The sequence below is a fragment of the Phyllostomus hastatus genome, unplaced genomic scaffold, assembly GCF_019186645.2.
Source record: "Phyllostomus hastatus isolate PE091 unplaced genomic scaffold, TTU_PhHast_1.1 phas_contig_86, whole genome shotgun sequence".
Lineage (NCBI taxonomy): Eukaryota > Metazoa > Chordata > Mammalia > Chiroptera > Phyllostomidae > Phyllostomus > Phyllostomus hastatus.
Window position 1 is genome coordinate 33,203,827 of NW_025333977.1, and position 21,595 is coordinate 33,225,421.

At 35.9% G+C, this 21,595-nt stretch overlaps 1 protein-coding gene across 2 annotated transcripts in view; it reads left to right on the forward strand.

Annotated features, from left to right (window-relative positions):
- The window catches only part of VPS8 (VPS8 subunit of CORVET complex), a 257,614-nt gene that overhangs the window by 38,861 nt on the left and 197,158 nt on the right, over positions 1-21,595 (forward strand). Inside the window, exons 8-14 of one of the 2 annotated variants that reach the window (XM_045851634.1) lie at positions 2,391-2,396; positions 7,544-7,668; positions 12,300-12,386; positions 14,992-15,059; positions 16,575-16,728; positions 16,831-16,890; positions 18,129-18,236. In XM_045851634.1, coding sequence (XP_045707590.1) covers positions 2,391-2,396; positions 7,544-7,668; positions 12,300-12,386; positions 14,992-15,059; positions 16,575-16,728; positions 16,831-16,890; positions 18,129-18,236 — 608 coding nt within the window. The remainder of the gene's footprint in view (positions 1-2,390; positions 2,397-7,543; positions 7,669-12,299; positions 12,387-14,991; positions 15,060-16,574; positions 16,729-16,830; positions 16,891-18,128; positions 18,237-21,595) is intronic. The other variant, XM_045851635.1, reaches the window with a different exon arrangement.

The window sequence follows — 21,595 nt, forward strand, 5'->3', positions numbered from 1 at the left end:
CTATGAGTAGACATTTTGTTTTTGTTTTTTTAATTTAAAAACTATTGATATTTTTTGTCATTTTTAGTGTTTTCCCCTGGATCTTAAGTCTTTTTTATCTCTCCTAAATGGAATTCATGATGACGTTGTATTTCATTAAGGAATCTACAGGATATTGTGTGAGGATTACCAGGGAATGCTTTAATAGCAGAACCACAATTTGATCTCTGTGGGCCTTACATCTTAATTTACCATATTACTTATTTTTCCTTGTTTTTGAACAATTTGACTTCCTACTTATAAAATTTTCCATTATGCCAAAAGCCTTATTTATCATGTGATTCTCAACCTAGTCTTTTCAAAGGTGATTGATAAAAATATGAATTTTATTGTTTGGAGATGAGAAGAATGGAAACAAAAATATAATTCTCTTGAGAGAACTAAAGAATTGATTCTCTAAACAATATTTTTCTTATTCCATTATTGATAGGTGTTCATAATAGAAAATTTAGAAAACATAGATGAGCAAAAGGTTGAAGATATTAAACACCAAATTCTTCCACACAGGACTAGTCCCTAGCATTTCTCTATGGCCTTCCCCTCTTTTTTCTGTGTGTGTGTGTGTGTGTGTGTGTGTGTGTGTGCTTGCACACACATGCCTGCTCCCAGATGAGATCATGTAACTTGTAACCTTCTTTTTCATTATAATGAACATCTTTCCATGTAATTATACATTCATCTGCAACATTATTTTTAATGGCTACATTGTATTCTTTTAAATGGATTCACATTAATCATTTACTTAATCATTTCCTACTGTAAGATATTTAGGTTGTTTCTCAACAAATGGTATAATGATGACATTTTGTTACTGTATTTTTGTACATGTTATTGCTTCCTTAGGACAAATTCCTGGAAGTCCTAAGTCATACCCTAGGACAGAGTGTGAACATTTAAACACTTTGAATATGTATTGCCTAACTGCCTTCCAGAAGTTTTACCAGCTTTCAGGTGTAGGGATGCATGGTTTTTTATGGGGGCATACTTGGTATTGGATTGATAAGATTTTGGGAAAGGAACTTAAAGGTCTTTTAGTTCTGTCCCCTTATTTTACATATGAGGTGACTGAAAACCAGAGAGGATAAGTGGCATGCACAGAGCCAAGGTTAGAATCAAGAAATATGAAATCCTTGATTAGTGCATTTGCACCATCCTGAGCAGTTCTCCTGTTATGAAAGAAAGGGAGGCCAGTTCCAAGATATATGAAGAAAAGAACTAAGGTGAATGAGGATAGAATATAATGCATATGTTCAGCAGAATGCATATGGAGTTTTTGTTCCCACTCCCCATTACTTTTCCTCAGCTCTATCTGCTTTACCATTCCCTCCTTACCACAAGGTTATAAGACTATGTGACTGCTTATAATCAAATTCACCTAGAGCTTCCTGCAACAGATTAAAAAGACTATACTTAAAATTAAAACTACCAGAGGAGTACATTATCTATTGCTACTGCCTCCTTAATTTCCTTGGGACTGCTTCCTAATTTTCTTTAGATCCCGGCAGCTTCCTGATGAAATAGTAATCTTTGATTGTAGTCTCATGGAAGAGAAAGTATGCCAAAATGAACATTTTGATAAAGAATCTTAATATTCTGGTTATGCTTTGGGGTTTTAATTATGTATTAATAAATTTTACTCATTTTTATAAGAATTAATATTTGAACAGTGAGTTTTAACAAATGAGTTAAAATTTGTTTGAAAGGCAGGGGCAAATGGCAGAGTAATAATACTATGAAGTGCCTAGATTAGAGGTCTGGGTTAAATCGGATCTCTTGTAAACATCTTCATTGATGACAGAAAAAAGTGTAGAAGGAAGAACTGTATTCATTTTAGTACCAGTAGATTCCTCTTTGGGATAGTGACCTGGGACATTAAAATAGCAATCTTTATATGCTTCATCAAGATTGATGTATGTTGCCTATTCTTATGGAACTATAGATGCATGGTATTTATTGTGTATCTTGGTTCTTACCTATATGAAGGATCTTAAAAATGCAAATCTTAATAAAGATGCTTCCCTATCCCAAGGTCCTTAGTTTTTCACCTTTTGGGTAGTTAGCATACTTTAGTAGATTATATTTTTGAATTGTTTTTTTATTTTATCAAACTTAATGGACTTGGATTTACTTACTGTACTGTAATTTGAATATAATACCATTTCTCTTTTCCCATAGCCAATACCTGAATATAATCATAAACTCTAGAGACATCAATTAACCACATTTAGTATCCTTCCTATAGATAACTAAAATTTGTCACTTAAACTCTTGAAATTTTGCCTGTCTTTCCTCTCAACTTTTGAACTGATCTCTTCTTTCTCTCTTTTAATCTTTTCTCCTTGGATTCAAAGGAAAAGGTATAGTAATTTTGATTTGCATGAGTGACCTTTATTCTTTTGACCTTTTTATTGTTGAAAGAGAATGATATCAATTACAGTCAGTGCCCTCTTATGAAATGCTCATGGAAGGAAAACAGCTAATTGAAAGATTGGTTAAAGCAGGGACTCATTAAAAATTACAAATGCAGACATACCTTCAATGTTTTTTGTAACTGAAAATATATAACTATTCATTTTCCCCTTATCTTTTGATATATAACAAAGACTTTACTTTGAGTTTGTATTTTCCAAGTGATGCCTGTGGCATCTCTTTTGGCACAAATTGCAACAATGGCGGGTCATACAAAGTTTGCACTTTTGACTTTTAGGCACCTGTGAATCAATCAAGGAGCACAAAATACCAGATTTTCAGAAAACTTCTCTTCTATCTTCTACAGTTGTATACACCTTATTTCTTGACAGTTTTAAAAACACTTTATCTTTACCACATTTTTTAAAGCATTCATTTAGTTTTCCTAGAAACAACAGCCCTTTCTTTTTCACTCTATTTCATCAGTTTGTGTTTTGTTAGTTAAGTTTTTAAAGTACAGCAGCATTACAGTGGCAAAAATGGCATGAATAGGTTTGGGAATAAACACAAATGACTCTTCATGAACATCAGCATTCTAGAAAAAGGCCAGTTAGCTATGGGAATTCAGTGTTAACTGGGCTTCAGCAGGTAACCTTCATGACTGGAATGAGAACTTTAATTCTGTGTGTTGGTTAGATGGAAATCAGGTAAAAGTATTTCTGCTGTTGTATAATCATTGATGAAAAATGTTTTTTAATATCTCTTTGTTCTTTGGTCTTAGAGAATATTTTAATATGCTCAAATGGTAAGAGAAGAGTAATATTGAAGAATGATGAATACTGGCAATGAAAGTAGAGCTCTACACACACAATTAAATTTGATTCCTTCTAGGATCTAGATGTTTCCTATTAGGTTGGCCAAAAAGTTTGTTTAGGTTTTTTCTGTACAATGGCTCTAGTAGTGTGTAGTTGTCTTTAATGCCACTTGAAACAATTTTGTTAGGTTGTATTGTGATAGTTGTCATATTAGTGTGCACTTAAAAAACACTTATCAAAATTGGTGAATTTTTGTGCAGCCATTTTATTATTAAAGATGGAAGAAGATAATATTTTTGGTGTATTGTGCCTTATTATTTTAAGAAAGGTAAAAACACAACTGAAACACAACAAAAGATTTGTGCAGTATATGGAGAAGGTGCTGTGACTGATTGAACGTGTCAAAAGTGGTTTGTGAAGTTTCTTGGTACTGTCGACATTTCAGCCAAATAATTCTTTGCTGTGGGACTGTCTTGTGCATTGGAAGATGTTTAGCAGCACCCCTGGCCTCTACCCAACTAGAAGCCAATAGCAGAAGATAGCTGACATACTAAAAATATTCAAATCAATGAAGTTATTGTTGAAAATGAGAAATGTATTTTTTATTTTACAGAAAAAAACATACAGGCTTTTTGGCCAACCCAATAAATACTTTTGACAGTTTTTAGGAACTAGTTAAAACAAATTAGGGATAAAGAAATAGAGGATTGGGTTGATTTTGGTATAGGTAAAGAGAAGAGAAATTCTGCAAGTGTATTCAAATTTAGATTCTATAGCTATTATAGGCTTTATGCCTTATTTGTGACTTTTTTTTTTTTTGCTGTTTGGTATATTACTCCTCAGCCCAGAATATGCTGCAGAGATCTACCCTAAGCAAAGTATACTTCAAAAGGTATACTAATAAAAGAAGAAATAGGTATAATTCACTGAAGTGTCAAATAGATGTGCTTTTTGTGATATCTGGGCTTCAAGTTCTTTTAATTAATTTGTGGGCTATTTATTGTTAATAATATTCTCTTACATTTGTACCATTTTGTAGTTTTCAAATTTTTATAGGCATTTTCTTATTTAAGCTGTATGCCATTTCTGTGAAGTTCATAAGAAAAATGATAGTCTTGTTTCGTATTTCTTACCCAGTCATTTGCTTCATAAAGACCCACTTCAATTTAAAACAAATCAAACCAAGCTGACAATGCCAACCAAATGTGGGTTTATATGAATTTGTAAATGAAATTAGATGTACTACTAATTTAATCTCACCCCAACAATAGACAAAGGAGATTTTAGAGAGTAGGGGGAGAATAGAAATTTTCCATTTAAACTAATGAGATCAAGAGCCCCCTTAAGAGTAGAATGTGGAGAGAGCTCTGATTTTCATCTTTCTTGCTTCTGTCCATATCCTGTTGTTCTTTCGATATAACTACAGACTCTAAGTGTTTGGAAGAGGTTTTATTTTTATTTTCATCAAGTACCTTTCCCCAGAATTGTCCAGAATGACCTGGACTACAGAATGTTTAGTTACTCTAGCAAAGCAACCTCTCCAATAAGACTCTGCTTTCTTTTTTCTACAGAAATCTACCTTTTCTGAAGTTAGTACAAATTGTAAAATAGGTAGTTTGTTAATATGGTACCATAAAAATAGAATGGATAAAGACAGCAATAAAATTGATAACTTATCTTTTGGAGTTAAAATAGATTACATTTTATGTACTGTGCTCACTTCATAGTCATGCTACCTTATAAAGGGGTATTATAAAGATAATGAATACATTGTAAAAATCAAGAAGAAAGTTTAGAGTATTTTCACTAACATAGATAGTCCTATGGGCTGTAAATTAATACATCTTTCAGGAAGGACCAAGGTCGATCATTTGGTTCCTTGTCTTAGTTTTTAGTCCATGGGACCTACAAGTCAGGAGAGCAGAGTCATGTTTGGGTTTTTAACCTACAAGTCAGATAAGTCTTTTTCCTTTGCTGTTTTCCTCTCTATTTCCTCTTTCTTAATCGTATCCTTATTTTCTATTTTATCCTATACCTCAATTCTCCTATTCTTACTTTTTCTGAGCTATAAGAATACTTAAATAGTCTATTTTAAAGTATGAACTTTGTTAAATTAGAAAGCAGTAGTAACATCTCTAAGTTTTGATGGGTCAGACCTGTGTAACGTTGAGTATTTTTTGTGTGCCAGATACCTTAGAGCCATCAATTGTGTCAGAGTCCTTGGGCAGGTGGAGATTACTATTTGAGCCAGCTTATGAACATAGAAATATATTCTTACAGTGTTCACTTTGGACAGGCAAAAGGCCTTCCATTGTATTATTCCCTAGACCTAAGAATGAATGTTTGTAGGCTTTCTGATAACTAGACTTACCCTTGCAGAAGGAAGATTTGCAAATATATTAGCTATTAAGGTGATTGTCAGATGTCTCTGAGCACAAGGCAACATGCTAGGTATTCTGGGTGTATTAATTCACTCATAACCTTTACCTTAGAGGTCTTAGTCTCAGAGTGGAACTAAGACATTTACCTACCAAAAGTAGCATGTGGATGTGTTAAAAAATAACTGAGTAAATTGTAAAGATCTTATTGGCTTTACTCAGTGATTCATAAATCAAGGCAGCAACATCTAGGACAGCACTTTTCAACGCCAGTGTGCAGCAAGAATTTTTAAAGCATGCCATACCCAACTGATTCATGAGGGCACTGACCTCTTTTCCCTTAGATTGTCAAATTAAAAAAATGACAGCAGCAAACAGAACAATAGCTGTCCAGTGTGAATGAATCAGAATTATACCTTTTGTCAGATTGGCAAAACATATACTTTTTGGTGTGTTGCAGAATTTTAGTAATTTATGTGTGCCATGAGATGCAAAAGGTTGAAATTGCTGATCTAGCAGATATAAAGGAGCTTCAAAAAGCTCTACAAAATGAAAGACTTCCATAGGCAGAATGGAATGGGACAAGGAAGTTACGCTAGCAAAAGGTAGACTGGTTGTGGCAAGGTCACCTTTCTAGGGTATACCAGGGGTCTAGCATGCAGATCACCCACTAGGACTGACCAGGCAATTCCTGACTGGCTGGTTTAAGATTCCATTCCTGGGAGAGGCCAAGACTGTAATTAAATATTAAGTCTCAGTTTGGTCATATGAGGCTTGGCAAAAGTGACTCCATTTTGGGCCTGTTTTCTTGTTTTAATGCTAGTTGAGGGAGGCACAGATAATTGCCAGGAGAGTTGAGAGAACTCCACAATGTGCAAGTATGGTGGCTTTATTTATTTTTTTCCTCTAAACAGTTAAATTTTGTAGGCATGCCTTCTTATATTTAAATTTTTTACTTTGTGGTTTTCAAGTGGGTACAATAAACAACACTATACAAAATAAGTATTGCTTAGGAAATACCTTGGAGGAATTTCTTTTAATTATTAGATAATAAAGTTTAATAAATATTTGAGTGTCTCCTGGAGATACCAGAGGTGATTAAGGCCAAATCCTTTCCCTTAACTTAATCTAGTAGAGATTTGAATTATTTGCCTTTAGCATATCAAGTGTTGATACTTGAAATAATTCTGTTAAGTAGTTAACACTTATTCTATAAATTTTTTAATAATTTGCTTAGAAACCCTTTCTTCATGGATAATATAAATATAAATTTCAGTCAAACTATAAATAAATACATTTTGATTTTTGGAGTTTTAAAACTATTTAAAAGATGGTATTCCCTATAACTTTTCATCCTGAAAATAACAAGAACTACAACTCTGGAATGAGGGTGATGAAAGATGGTTTGTTTAAGAAGGTACAGATTTCTAATGGATTTTTTTTTCACTTATCATTAGCAAGTTTATATTATGCTTCTTTATAGATACTGTTTTTTTTTTTCCTGCATTCATAGTGTCTAATTCAATGCCCAACCTCTACTAGGTGCTTAATTCATATATTTAAAATTAATGTAACTACATCATTTCATTCTTGCTAACTCCCAAGTATTTGAAAACAAGCCTATACTAAGTACAGGGTCTGGCAGAAGTAACACCTGCTTGAGTATGGTTGGTGGGGTTATAATATGGGCATAATAATTTATAGATTTAATTTGAACATTTCCCCTAAAATGTCATATGGTGTGCTTGAGTGTGATATTGTTATGTTACAGAATTACATGCTTATAATTTTATAATAAAAGATTTTATAATAAAAAGGGGATGTTATTTGTGCCAGACCCTGTATATATTTATTCACACCTTTCCATTTCTTTTACCTGATTTTACAAATTGCTTTCTTTAGATCAGAATCAAGCTTTGCGACTATGTCTGGGTAGCACTAGTGTTGGAGGTCAGTATGGAGCCATCTCTGCCCTCAGTATTAACAATGACTGCTCAAGACTTCTCTGTGGCTTTGCTAAAGGACAGGTAAATATGAACTTCATGTTCCATAAGCCAGTGTAAAAATCAGTTTTTAAAAATAGTATCTCTAGATCAATATCCTTTTATGTATTTTTATTTCTTTTTTAGCTAGAGGGGAGAGGAGGGAGAGAGAGGGAGAGAAACATTGATGTGAGAGAGAAACACCAATTGGTTGCCTTTCATAGGTGCCCCAAACAGGAACTGAACCTGCAACCCAGGCTAGTGCCCTGACCAGGAATCAAACCCGAGACCTTTCAGTTTACAGGACAGTAATGCCCAACCAACTGAGCCACACTGGCCAGGGCTGGATCAATATCTCGAAGACCAAAATATGTGTTATAAAGTGACATGTATAGTTAACCCTGAGATTGCTCAGTCTGACTTTTGTTCAAATTTTTAAATAATTGTTATTAACTGAGCCAGAATATGCAGTTTTTTAAAAAATTGAGGTATAATTTACATATGACATTATGTTAATTTCAGGTGTACAACATAATGATTCAATATTGGTATACATCTGAAATATCACCACAATAAGTCTGTTTACCACCTGTCACTATACAAAGATACATAATTTTTTTTCTTGTAATGAGAACTTTCAAGATTTACTCTCAGCAACTTTCACATATGCAGTACAGTATCATTGACTGTAGTCATCATGTTGGGCATTACATCCCCATGACTGATTTATTCTGTAATTGGAAATGTGTACCTCTTGACTGCCTTCACTCATTTCACCCAACCCCCAAGTTCCCTCCCTTCTGGCAACCACAAGCCTGTTTTCTGTATCTGTGAGTTTTGTTTTGTTTGTTTTTTAGATTCCTCATACAAGTGAAATCACATGTTGTTTGTCTTTCTCTTAGCATAATACCCTCAAGGATCCTTAGATTGTTTCCATATTTTAGCTATTGTAAATAACACTGCAGTGAACATGGGGGTGCAGATAGCTTTTTGAGTTAGTATTTTTATTTGTGGGAGATAAATTCCCAGAAGTGGAATTGCTGGGTCATATGAAAGTTCTACCTCAGTATTTTAAATTTTTTTAGGACCCTCCATACTGTTTACTCTGGTGGCTGCACCAGTTTACATTCCAACAATAGTACACAAGGGTTTCATTTCTCCATACTCTTGCCCACACTTTTTATTATTCACCTCCTTAGTTAAATTTCATGCTAGATGTTTTATTCTTTTTGATGCAGTTGTAAATGAGATTGTTTCCTTAATTTCTCTTTCTAATAGTTCATTGTTGTTATGTAGAAATACAACAGAATTTTGTATATTGATTTTGTACCCTGCAACTTTACTGAATTTGTTTATTAATTTTAACAGTTTTTGGTGGTTTAGCATTTTCCATATATAAAATCATATTGTTCACAAATAATGACACTTTATTTCTTCTTTTCCAATTTGGATGCTTTTTTTTTCTTTTTTTTTTTTTCCCTCCTAGTTGTTCTAGCTAGGACTTCCAATGATGTTGAATAAAAGTGGCAAGAGTTGGCATCCTTGTCTTATTCCTGAGTTTAGAGAAAAACTTTCAGCTTTTTACTGTTTAGTATGTTAACTGTTGGCTCATCGTATATGATCTTTATTGTTTGAAGTATGCTGCCTCTATAACCCACTTTGTTGAGAGTTTTTATCATAAATGGATATTGAATTTTGTCAAATGATTTTTTCCTCTGTCAATTAAGGTGGTCATATGATTTTTATTCTTCATTTTTTAAGTGTGTTATATCGTGTTTACTGATTTGTGGATATTGTACCATCCTTGCATCTCTGGAATGAATCCCATCATCATGGTGTGTGATTCTCTTAATGTTTTCTTGAATTTGTTTGCTAGTGTTTTGTTGAGGATTTTTGCATCCTTGTTCAATGATATTGGGCTGTAATTTTCCCGTTTTCATCTGGTTTTGATATGAGGGTAATACTGGCCTTGTAAAGTAAGACTGGAATGTTATCTCTTCTTTAGTTTTTTTGGAAGAGTTAGAGAAGGATAGGTATTAAATCGTCTTTAAATGTTTGGTAGAATTCAGCAATAAAGTTATCTGGTCCTAGACTTCTGTGTCTTGGGAGATTTTTGATTATTGATTCAGTCTCCCTTCTAGTATTTGGTCTATTCAGATTTTCTGTTTCCTTATGATTTTGTCTTGGAAGATTTTATGTTTTTAGGAATTGATCTATATCTTTTAGGCTGTCAAATTTGTTGGTATATAATTGTTCACAGTAGTCTCTTAATGATGCTTTATACTTCTGTGGTATCAGTTGTAACCTTTCTTTCATTTCTTATTTTTTTATTTGAACCCTTTTTTTAGTGATTCCAGCTAGAGATTTGTCAATTTTATTTATCTTTTTAAAGAACCAGCTCTTAGTTTTATTGATCTTTTTAATTGTCTTTGTAGATCTTACTGAATTTATTTTTGCTCTGATATTTACTATTTTTTTTTTTTACTAACTTTGGGCTTTGTTTTTATTTTCTAGTTCCTTCAGGTGTAAATTTAGCTTGTTTAATTGAGAGGGTTTTTTTTGTTTCTTGAGGTAGGCCTGTATTGTTACAAACTTCTGTCTTAGAACTGCTTTTGTTGCATCTCATAAATTTTGGTATGTTGTATTTCTCTTTTCATTTGTTTCAAGACATTTTTTTTATTTCTCCTTTGATTTCTTCATGGCCCAGTTGGTTGTTCAGTAGCATGTTGTTTAATATCCACATATTTGTGAATTTTAAAATTCCTTGTTTTATGCTATTGTGGTCAGTATAGATGCTTGATATGATTTCAGTCTTCTTAAATTTGAGACTTGTTTTGGGGCCTAACATGTGATTTATCCTGGATAGTGTTCTGTGTGCACTTGGGAAGACTGTATTGTGCTGCTCTTGGACTGAATATTCTCTGTGTATCTATTAAGTACATCTGGTCTAATGTGTCATTTAAGGCCCATATTTTCTTATTGATTTTCTGTCTTATGATCTATTATTCATTGATGTAAGTGTGGTATTAGAGCCCCCTATTGTCATTGTATTGCTCTCAATTTCTTTCTTTAGGTCTATTGATATTTGCTTTATATATTTTGGTGTTCCTGTGTTGGGTTTGTAAACATTTACAAATGCTATTCATCTTGTTGGCTTGACCCCTTTATCATTATGTCCCATCTTTATTTTTTATTACAGAATTTGTTTTAAAGTCTATTTTGTCTGATAGAAATATGGCTGCCCCATCTTTATTTTGGTTTTCATTTTCATGAAACATCTTTTTCTATCCCATTACTTTTATTTTGTGTGTGTCCCTACATCTGAGGTGAGTCTACTGTAGTCACTGTATAGATGGATCTCATCTTTTAATCCAGCCAGCCACTTCTATGTCTTTTGTTTGGAGAATTTAGTTCACTTACATTTAAAATAAGTGTTGATAGCTGTGTACTTACTGCCATTTTGTTGACTGTTTTTTGGCTGTCTTGTAGATCCTTTCTTCTCTTGCTCTCTTTTCTTGTGGTGTGATGACCTTATGTTATAGATCCCTTTTTTATTAAGTTTATAACAAGGTAAGTTTTAATGCATTCTAAAACTCTACATTTTTACTTCCCCTCCCCCTGCATTTTATGGTTTTGATGTTACACTTGATATCTTTTTACTTTGTGTTGCCCTTAGCTATTTATTGTAGTTATGCTACTTTTGTTTTTTAACCTTCATACTAGTTTTATAAAATGATTAATCCACTACCTTTCCTATATATTTACTTTGACCCTTGAGATTTTTACTTTCATATGTTTTCTTGTTACTAATTAGTGTCCTTTTCTTGTCAGCTTAAAGAAGTTCCTCAACATTTTTTGTAAGGCCAGTTTAGTGGTAATGAACTCCTTTAGCTTTTGCTTGTCTGGAAACTCTTTTATCTCTTACTCACTTCTCAGTGGTAATCTTGCTGGGGGATGGAATATTCTGGCTGTAATTGGTGTTTCTCTCCCTCTCTCCTTCCCTCCCTTCCCCTCCCTCTAAAAATAAATAAATAAAATCTTTAAATACACTGTATCAGCTCTGTGTATTCTTATTACTGTGTTCTTGGGTAACTATTTTTTTAAAATATTTTATTTATTTATTTTTAGAGAGGGAACAGAAGGAGAAAGAGAGAGAGAGAGAGAGAGAAACATCAATGTGCGGTTGCTGGGGGCCATGGCCTGCAACCCAGGCATGTGCCCTGACTGGGAATCGAACCTGCAACACTTTGGTTCACAGCCCGTGCTCAATCCACTGAGCTACACCAGCCAGGGCTGGATAACTATTTTGATATTTCTTTCTTTCCACTTCTGAAGCTGGCAATACATTATTGTTTTTCTCATCTGGTAGTAGGGCTTTCCTATAATTTTTATCAGTCCTAGAGAAATGGACTCATTAAAGAAATTTCTTTGACCTGTCAGTGTAAAAAACATTTAAAATCTAAAGGGAAGAGCAGATTGGGCAGGATGAGGGGTGGATGAAGATGGAATGAAGGCCCCATGAATGCATCTGCAACCTTTAGTTATGTTTTAACTTTATACCTCTTTGCCTGCAATGTTTATAGACCAGGGGTAGATTTTTTCAGCTAGAAGGTGGGCTACTTAAGTCCAAAAAAGAGCAATACGTTTGTTTGTTAAAGCATTCAGTTGTCTTGTAGATCACTATGTGGGATTTGGCCAGTGGAAAACTTCTAAGATCAATAACAGACGCTCATCCTCCAGGAACCGCAATATTGCATATTAAGGTAACATCTTTGTTTTCTTTTTCTGATAATTTTTATCGTATGTCTTTGTGTCTGTTAAGTAAATTCTTTATAAACAGAATTCTTGAAAATGAACTATCTCTTGTTTGACTAGCACAACAAGATGTCTTCCTGAGTGGAAAACCAGAAATGGGCTAGCTCGGGTAGCACTCAGCAGCTAGCCGTATTGATGTTTAATAGATACAGCAGAAAAAGAGCAAATTGACATGAACCTAGATAAGAGGTTGGCAGCAAAGACAGGCAGTGCCCTGATGGAAATGCATGTGAAGATTTTAAAAGGTCTTTGCACTTTTTGTTCGGTCCCCCAAGATTTTATTGCTGAGATAGGTTCAAGGCACCAACTATGGAAGAACCGAAGTTTGCATTATGTTTACAAATGAATCTGTTGGTTTATTTTCTTTCAGTCCTCTAAAGAAAAAGCGTTAAGATTTGAGTCTTGGCTTTCTCCTTACAGGCTTGAAAAAAAATAAACCAAGTTAGGTAACAGATTTTATTTATAAATACAATGGAAACCTTGATTTTTGTATTCTGTCAAGCCCATGTTCAGAAGCATAAAAGGTAAAGGACTATAACTAGGAAAGTCTAAAATTAGATTTTCTAGATTTTAATCAGGTACACATTTGGTTTCTTAGCTGTGCAGGCCTCTCTTATCCATACATATGCTTTTTAAAGTCTGCAAGCATCTGGACTTTATGAGTCTGTATCTAGGTTAGTTACATAAAAGTCTTTTGTGAGAGAACAGCATTGAAGCATTTAGCAACAATGAAAACAACCAAGAGAAGTAAAAGCAGAGAGAATTTCTTTTCTTTCTGAACATCGTGGCACTTTACCTTGACCTTTATTTTCACATGGCATGTAACAACTTCTAATACGTTATAGTTGTTAGTGTTTTGTTTATGCTTTGTCTCTTTTAATAGGTTAAGATCTTTGAAACTAGAATCTGTTTCCCATTTCTTTTTGTGTTACACACAGTAGCTACTCAATAATTGTTTGGTTGAAGGAATAATAGTTAGTGGTGTTTATGAAAGGCCAGTCCCTTTGCAGAAAAAAGCCTTTGGGAGAAACAATAGGAAATGAGCTATAAAGGCAGAGAGAAAGGAGAAGAAGGCAGCTGAGGTTAAAATTCTCGTAGTTATAGCCATGGTGTTGCTTGCAAACAGTGATAAAAGGTGGTGGTTCAGGTAGACACTGTGACATTGGAGAGACAGGTGGCAAGAAATACATAAGACTAGATACTTCTGAAGCTTTGGATTCATAGTAGCCACTTGCACTTCAATAGTCTTACTCATTGTTCTCCAAACTTAACCCTATATCCCATCAATAACAGTTTGGACTTGCATGTTGTATATATATTCTTAAATTATATGAACATACCACTGTACTAATATTTAAGCACAATGTAAAACACATATACAAGGAGTAGAAAACTAATAAATAAAAATGCAAGTCCTGTTATTTTTCCTACACTGTGGAGTATATGCCTCCCACTTTGGCAACTGCTCATCTAGGCTTTGAGGGCAAACGTGTGGGACTTCTTTACTATGTCTGTACGTGGGGTGGAGGAGGAATCATTCTATGGTAGCCTCCTATACCTCAACCATCCCTGGCTAAGAGCCTGAAGGCATGCCATTTAGGATGGCTCACCAACCCTCACCAACCGCACCAACCTCACCAACTGTTGGGGTTAGAGAGGCTAGTCACTGTATATGATACAAATTAAGTTATTCAGTTTTGTATCATTCAATATCCACATTTATCCTTATCCCATAAGTCCTTAGGACAGCCTGTCATTGTGAATGTTACTTATTATTTTGTTTTTCAAGGGTAACTAATAATAACTGAGGTATATTTGGTCAAAGAAGAGCAAGGAGGCAGCACATTTTAGGAACAATTACATAAAAAGTTAAACTACTTAAAACATTTTTTAAGGTTTTATTTATTTTTACAGAGAGGGGAAGGGAGGGAGAAAGAGAGGGAGAGAAACATCAATGTGTGGATGCCCCTGGTATGGCTCCCATTGGGGACCTGCCTGCAACCCAGGCATGTGCCTTGACTGGTAATTGAATTGGCAACTCTTTGGTTTGCAGCCCACACTAGTCCACTGAGCTACACCAGCCAGGGCAAAGTTAAACTATTTTAAATATAATGGATTAACTCTTCGATTATTTAGAAAACATATTCAGACAAGTTTACTCCCCAAAGATACCAACTCTCTTTTATAGTGTCTCTGTTCTTGAAAACAAGGCAACTGCAAACATATCCAAAGTATCCTATTCAGTTTAACAGCAAGTTAGAAAAAGTTAATATAAGAACCCAAGTAGAGAATTTCAGGGCTTCTGTGAATCATAGTTTGTATTTTTCTTTTATCCTAAGGAAAGGCAGTTTTACTTTTATTGAGACATTTTTATTCTGAATATGGCCAGGTTTGCATGTTTAGAATGTTAAGCTAATTCTAGCTAAGGTGATTTCAATGCTAAATGTGTTTGTTTTAGATTTTTAAAATTGTATAGTTTTTTTTACTGTTACCTTCTTAACACTTGACTGATTGTTTAAAAATCTACAAGAAAACTTTTTTTTCTCTGTTTAGTTTACAGATGATCCAACCCTTGCAATTTGCAATGACAGTGGAGGCTCTGTTTTTGAATTGACATTCAAGTAAGAGACTAATGGACATTTCTTTTTTTTTTTTTTTTAGATTTTATTTATTTATTTATTTTAGAGAGGGAAGGGAGGGAGAAAGAGAGAGAGAAACATCAATGTGCAGTTGCTGGGAGCCATGGCCTGCAACCCAGGCATGTGCCCTGACTGGGAATCGAACCTGCGATGCTTTGGTTCACAGCCCGTGCTCAATCCACTGAGCTACACCAGCCAGGGCATAATGGACATTTCTTGACAAATGAAAAGACTAGGCCTGGTTAATGGCTTGGAGTTGAACATGAGGAGATCTGGAAAACCTATGTGATTGAAAATTGATTATGGTTCTGTATTACAGTTACCTGGGGAGGCTTACATTGGAATAGAACAATAGTGTTCCAGGCTTGCTCCCCACCCCGCCCACCCCACCCTGCAATTTCTATTTCAGGTTTGAGTGGGAATTCTAAACCACTCCCCAGGGCATCTGTGCGCTGTTGGGCTCGGGAACCACTATTCTGGAGTATTTCACTAATTTTGGTTTAGGCCACCGGCCCAGTTGATTATAAAACTATAATAGCCAGGTGTAGGAAGGTTTTTATTACCCTGGAATTGCCCTATTTATTCTGTAAGTAAGAGCAAGACTGTCTAGATATATGGAAGAACACTTATAAAGCTGAGTTTAGAAAAACAGAATATACTATTTAATGTGTATTATGTTTCCATAAGTTCTTTAATGTAAAGAATGTGTCTATTTCTTGTATTTCTTAGACCTTCTAACATTGCTGAGCACAAAGTAATTGCTTAAAAATGCTATTTATTTGGTCAGCTAATGTTTATTGAGCATCTCTATGTAGAGTCATTGTTCTAGGCCCCAAAGTTGCAGCTGTGAACTAAACAGAGTTACTACTATAATCGAAATTACATTCTTGTTGGGGTGGGGGTAGGGATACAGACAATAAACCAACACACAACTGAAATAACCTCAATTGTTGTGAGTGCTGTGAAGAAAATACGACAGGTCAGTGTCCTGGAGTGCACTTGGGGATAATTTAGGAAGGCTTCTCTCAGATGGTGACATTTGAGCAGAGACCTGAATGATAACGTGGTCAACAAATAGAAAGATCTAGAAGAAGTGTTTCAGGCAGAAGAACATTTGAGCACAAAGGCTTTGATGAAGGAGGTGGGCACAAACTTGGCCTACTGGAGCAACGGAAAGAAGACAAGCGTGGCTGGAGTGTGACTTTGTCGGGAACAACAGTGGTGCGAGAGGGATAAAGGTTGGAGCCAGTTTATGTAGGGCCTTCTAAAACATGGTGAAAAATTTGGGTTTTATTTTATGTGCAGTTGCAAGCCATTGGTGTGTTTTTAGAAGAGTGACACACCTGGCTTCTACTTTATCATGCTGCTATCATGTGGCGTTTGGATTGTTGGGGGCAAGAGTAGGAGTTAGAAGGCTGTTGTCCTAGTCCAAGCTAGAGGTGGTAGTGCCTTGGGTCATTGCTAAATTGATTCTGAGGTTTCCGGTTAAATTTTTAGGAGAGTGATGGGAGTGAGAACCTGTGAATCTAGATGCCTGTTCAGTGGTTCCAAGGGTGAAGTGTGCTGTATTGAGCCTCTCCATTCTAAACCCGACCTGAAGGATCATCCCATCACACAGTTTTCCTTATTGGCTATGGCATCCTTAACCAAGGTAGGTGGGTTTAGAAGATGAAACTCAGAACTTTTAGATGCTTTGCATACCAAAACATTTGAAAATTATGGGATTAATCTACAAACTATTTTTCTCCTAAAGATACTGGTCATTGGATTGAAACCATCCTTGAAAGTGTGGATGACATTTCCCTATGGACGGGTGAGTGAACCTCCCCATCATATTGGCAAAAAGACTATGTCAGGAGGCTGGGGGAAATGACTTCTAGTGGCAAATTCCATGAGATAGTCATAAACTAAGTAGAATGAAAGTGAGTACTCCAAAGAGTATTATTGTCTGGGCTTCATGTGATCAAGGCAGCATAAGCTGTTGGCTAGAACATTGTTCTGGAGATCGTGAAATCTGAACTTTTCTACCTTTATTGCTTTAAGCTTTTCAGCTGCTGCTTACATACCGAACTTGTAGAAAATACCTCACTGTAATATCCAGCATATATTGCTACTACATACTCTTTCCTTGGGTTTTACTTCTGGGTGGGGGAATGATACTTCCCAGATTGTGTTATGCATACCCAGCTTCCCTTTCCTTTCCTGCTTAGTTGTTTTCAAGAGAGTTGTGGTCTCCCAGTCTGTATATGGAGAAGTATTGATGGAATGGGATGGACAATGATAATACAGAACTGAGACTAGTTCAGAAAGCAGCCCTCATACCTAGGGAGATCACCCTTCTGTCTTCTTATTGGTACCCTGTGTATCTCTGGGACCCAGCGGAAGCCTGGCAAAGCTGGCTTAGACTGCCGTTAGTGTTTCTTAGGTTAGCTTCATTGGCTAATTGAGGTTTATCGTGGTGGTAAGTGTGCATCTTTTTGTATGTTTTTTATTGGTGTTTGTTCCAACATTTTATTATGAACATTTTCAAACAAATAGAGATGTTGAAATAAATTTACATTGAATATCTGTATACCTACCACCTAAATTCTAGAGTTAACATTTTACTATATTTTCTTTACTATATATCTCTCCATCCATTCATCAAATTATTTTTTTATTAAGTTCTAAGTAAATTGCAGGAATCAGTATTCTTTTTCCTAAATATTCAGCATGCATGTGATTAGCTGAAGTTCAATCATCATCTAAGTTTTTCCTTTCATATAAAGTTTACACACAATAAAATGCACACATCTTGAGTGTACATTTGCTGAACTGTGGCAAGTGTTTATGCTTTTGTAACCCAAACCTCTAATAAGATGTAGAACATTATCACCAACCCAGAAAGTTTCCTCATGACACTTTTCAATCAGTCCCTGCTTCCTGTGCATTTTAGTGAGAAATAGGAAGAAGTTTTAGTAAGGAACACTGGTCAAACGGTTTTTAATCAGTTTTCCTTTTGTCTTTTTGTCTTTAATGGTGATTACTTTTTCTGGCCTTCCCCTCACTCAGATGGACCCTTCCAGTGTCCCGCTGCTGGCCTGGCACTTCGTGGCAGTGCACAATTACGTGAACCCCATGCTTGCTTTCTGCAGAGGAGATGTTGTTCATTTCCTTTTGGTAAGCACTAATGTGATGCTAGATCTGTTATGAAGTCTTTTACCAAAAGATTTTTTTCTGATTCATTATTAATTTAATATTGTATCAAAGAAATATGCCATTATAATTCTTTGGAGAGAGAATGACCTACTTAATTTTCATTTAAGGCTTTAATTGTGAACATGGATAACAGCTGATAAATCTCTGCTCCATGCCCTTTCATGATGTATTTCTCAGTTCTATCTCCTTTGACTAACAAACAATTACTGTATACACATATATAAATATGAATGTACATATGTTTGTATAAATGGCTTACCTATCTATATATGGTGTATTTATTAGACGGCAAGTATCATACCTACATTTCTCTACACTGTGACGGACATGAGCAATTGAAGGAAGTATAAAACATAAATTCTTCTCTCACATACCTTAAAATACTGTTTGAAAGGCAAAATCAGTATGTTCATTACTACTAGGGAGAGCAGTTTAAGGACTCAACTTTGTGATGAGAATGAAAAGTTGTTATGTTTAGAGTATGAAGAGATTTATATGGACTGGAGAGGGCACGGAAGACTTTATGAAAGATATACTGCAAATACTACCGGAGGGGTGGATGTGCGTGTTGGGGGAAATGAGATGAACTGAAGTTACAGAGGGAAGAGTGTGCCTATGCGACGTGTGTCTGTGTGGCCTCTTCTTAGGTTTCTAGCTCAGTTAAGCAAGTGCACTGCTGTCCACCTAGTTTTTCCAGCCAGAAACCTAGGAGTCACCTTTTAGTTCCTCTTCTTCCTTCTTTTCTGTGCCATCACCACATCCTGTTGACTCTGTCTTCAGAACCTTCTGAACTTACCCTCTTTATGTCTCCTCCATTGCTGCTTCCCTAGTCTAAAGCACTGACATTTTTAGCTTAGGCTCTGGAGTAATTTCCAAACTAGTCTCTGCCTTCGGTGTTTTTGCATGTGCTGTCACCTCTGCCAGGAAGATTTTGTGCCGTCCTCCACCTTACCCTAGCTCGCAATTAATAAACACTGCCTTCCCTAACCTCCTGCACTGCATTGCTATTTCTTGCTCCATGCACCTGTGAAACTCTCTCCTCTGATAACATTCAGTACTTTCTAAATACCTTTCTAATATTTTTTTCCTCAGTGGAGAGAAAGCTCCATACATCTCAAGACCAATTCTGTTGCTATATTTCAGCCATCAGGACAGTGTCCATATATAGGACATGTTTAATAAATGTTTATAGAATTCCTGTTGGGGAAAATAAAGTTGAATATATGGCACAGATCTAGATTAGGGGTTGGCAAACAATGGCCTGTGGGTCGAATCTGGCTGGCTCCTTGTTTTTGTAAATAAAATGTTGTTAGAGTACAGTCATGCCCATTCAGTCGTATGTTATTTATGGCCGCCTTTGTACTGCAGTGGTGGAGTTGAGCAGTCGTGACACTGGCTGTATGTATGATGTACAGAACCTAAAATATTTACTGTATGGCCTTGTACAGAATAAATTGGCTAATCCCTAATCCGGATTGTATATAATTGGCCTAGATTTGTAATGGGGGGCTATCATGGGTTCTTAGGTAATTAAAATATAAAGGCGTGATTAAGGTGATTTTTTTTTTGTGGGGGTGGGAGATCACTATAGAAATAGCAAAAAGAATAGATTGTAGGAGGGAAATGAAAGGTTTTGCTCCTGTAATAAAGCAGGTGTGAGGTCTTTAGACAAAGATGGTTAGTTATAGTGAGAGTTAGAGATGACATTTTGAAGGAAAGATAAGGCTTCTCATATTATTGGATCTGTGGGCTGAAGGACATGAATGAAACATCATATTTTTTAATGTTAGAAGCATGAAATATTCAGAGTTAAGGTTAGGGAAGGTTTGAATGTGCTGAGTCGGAAGTGAAGGTGGGACTCTCTCAGGTGTTGTGTGGGAATGTTCACTGGGCTGATGTAATCCAGCTCTGGAGTACAAATGAGAGTTCCAGGATAGAGAAGGTAGTTGAAGCTGAAATTAAAGAGCTGGAGTATACAGAACCTTGGCAGACCCTCACGCAAGGGAAAGGAAAAAGTGGAGGCAACAGGAAAGGAGGTTCCTATAAAGGCATGTAGACATAGGAGGTGAAATCAGACAGTATGACATCATAGTGAAGACAAAGAGGAGAGGCTTCGGGGCAGTGTCCACTCCAGGGGAACACAATACCAAAGAAAGATCAAGGAAGAAGACCAATGATAAGACCACTGGATCTGCAGGAACTAATTCATTAGGAACTTTTCAGAGGACATAATGTCAGTGGAATGGAGGTTGAACTAGATTGTAGAGCCTTGTTAAAGAAGTGGGTATCTAGAAGAGCAGAAAATACAGTACAGTGTTTGGTTGCAAGAGGAAATAGAATGGTTACATATCTGTAAGAAGTAACTCACGGGGAGAGTTTTTGTTTTTTACTTGAAGGTGGAAAAGTCAGTAACATGTTTGATAGCAAGAGGAAAGGGGCCCTGAAAAAGGAGTGACCAAATGTGATGTCAAGGGAGGGGTGTAATATTCAACAGTGATGGAGAGGGTAGGATTTAGAGTGTGTATGGGTGAAGTGATTTACTTTAGCAAGGACTTTAGGAAATCTTAGGAGTGCAGTTAATGTTGGCATTGATCTTTTCAATTATGAAACACTTTCAACATATGCAAGATATGGAACAACTTGGTTCTGTCTCATTTTAATTTTATGAATGAGGAGACTGAGAAAGAAGAACTGATTTGTCCTTGGTCATACAGCTGTAGTAGTGGAACTTATTCTTAAACCCATGGCTCTAGATGCCACGCTCCTTTACCCGAGCACCCTTTCTTACCGGGGAAGTGAAAATGGGACTACACGAAGGGCCCACGTTGAGTGGTCTCAGCTGTTTGTTAAGGTGTCTGGTGAGGTCAGCACTGCAGTGATGGGACGAGAAGGCAAAGAGGAATTGGGACTTCAGCACTGCTGTGGGGCATGTGCGAGGAGACTCAGGCTAAACTGAGTGTCAGGAACTCCAGGCCGGTCAGGTGCACATCGTGCTCTGTGTTTCTTCTTCTGTGCTCCATCTCCTTAGAGCGGAAGTGGAGAAAGCGACTTATAAGGATGATGGAAGATTATAGAATATGTGTCCACGTATGTAAATAAAATATTGACACTTGAAGTTCTTTGGGGAAACTTTGTGTTATTTGTGCTGTAATAGTATTATGTATCAGAAAAGTCTAGTTTTGTCACTGAAGCAGCTTTTTTTCTTTTAATGAACTTTTGTTTGACTTTTCACCCCATGTCACCATCCTTTTTATGCTTTAACTCTAGCTAAATACAGTCCCTGATGTAATGAAGTTAGGTTGTTCTGAATTACAATAGAG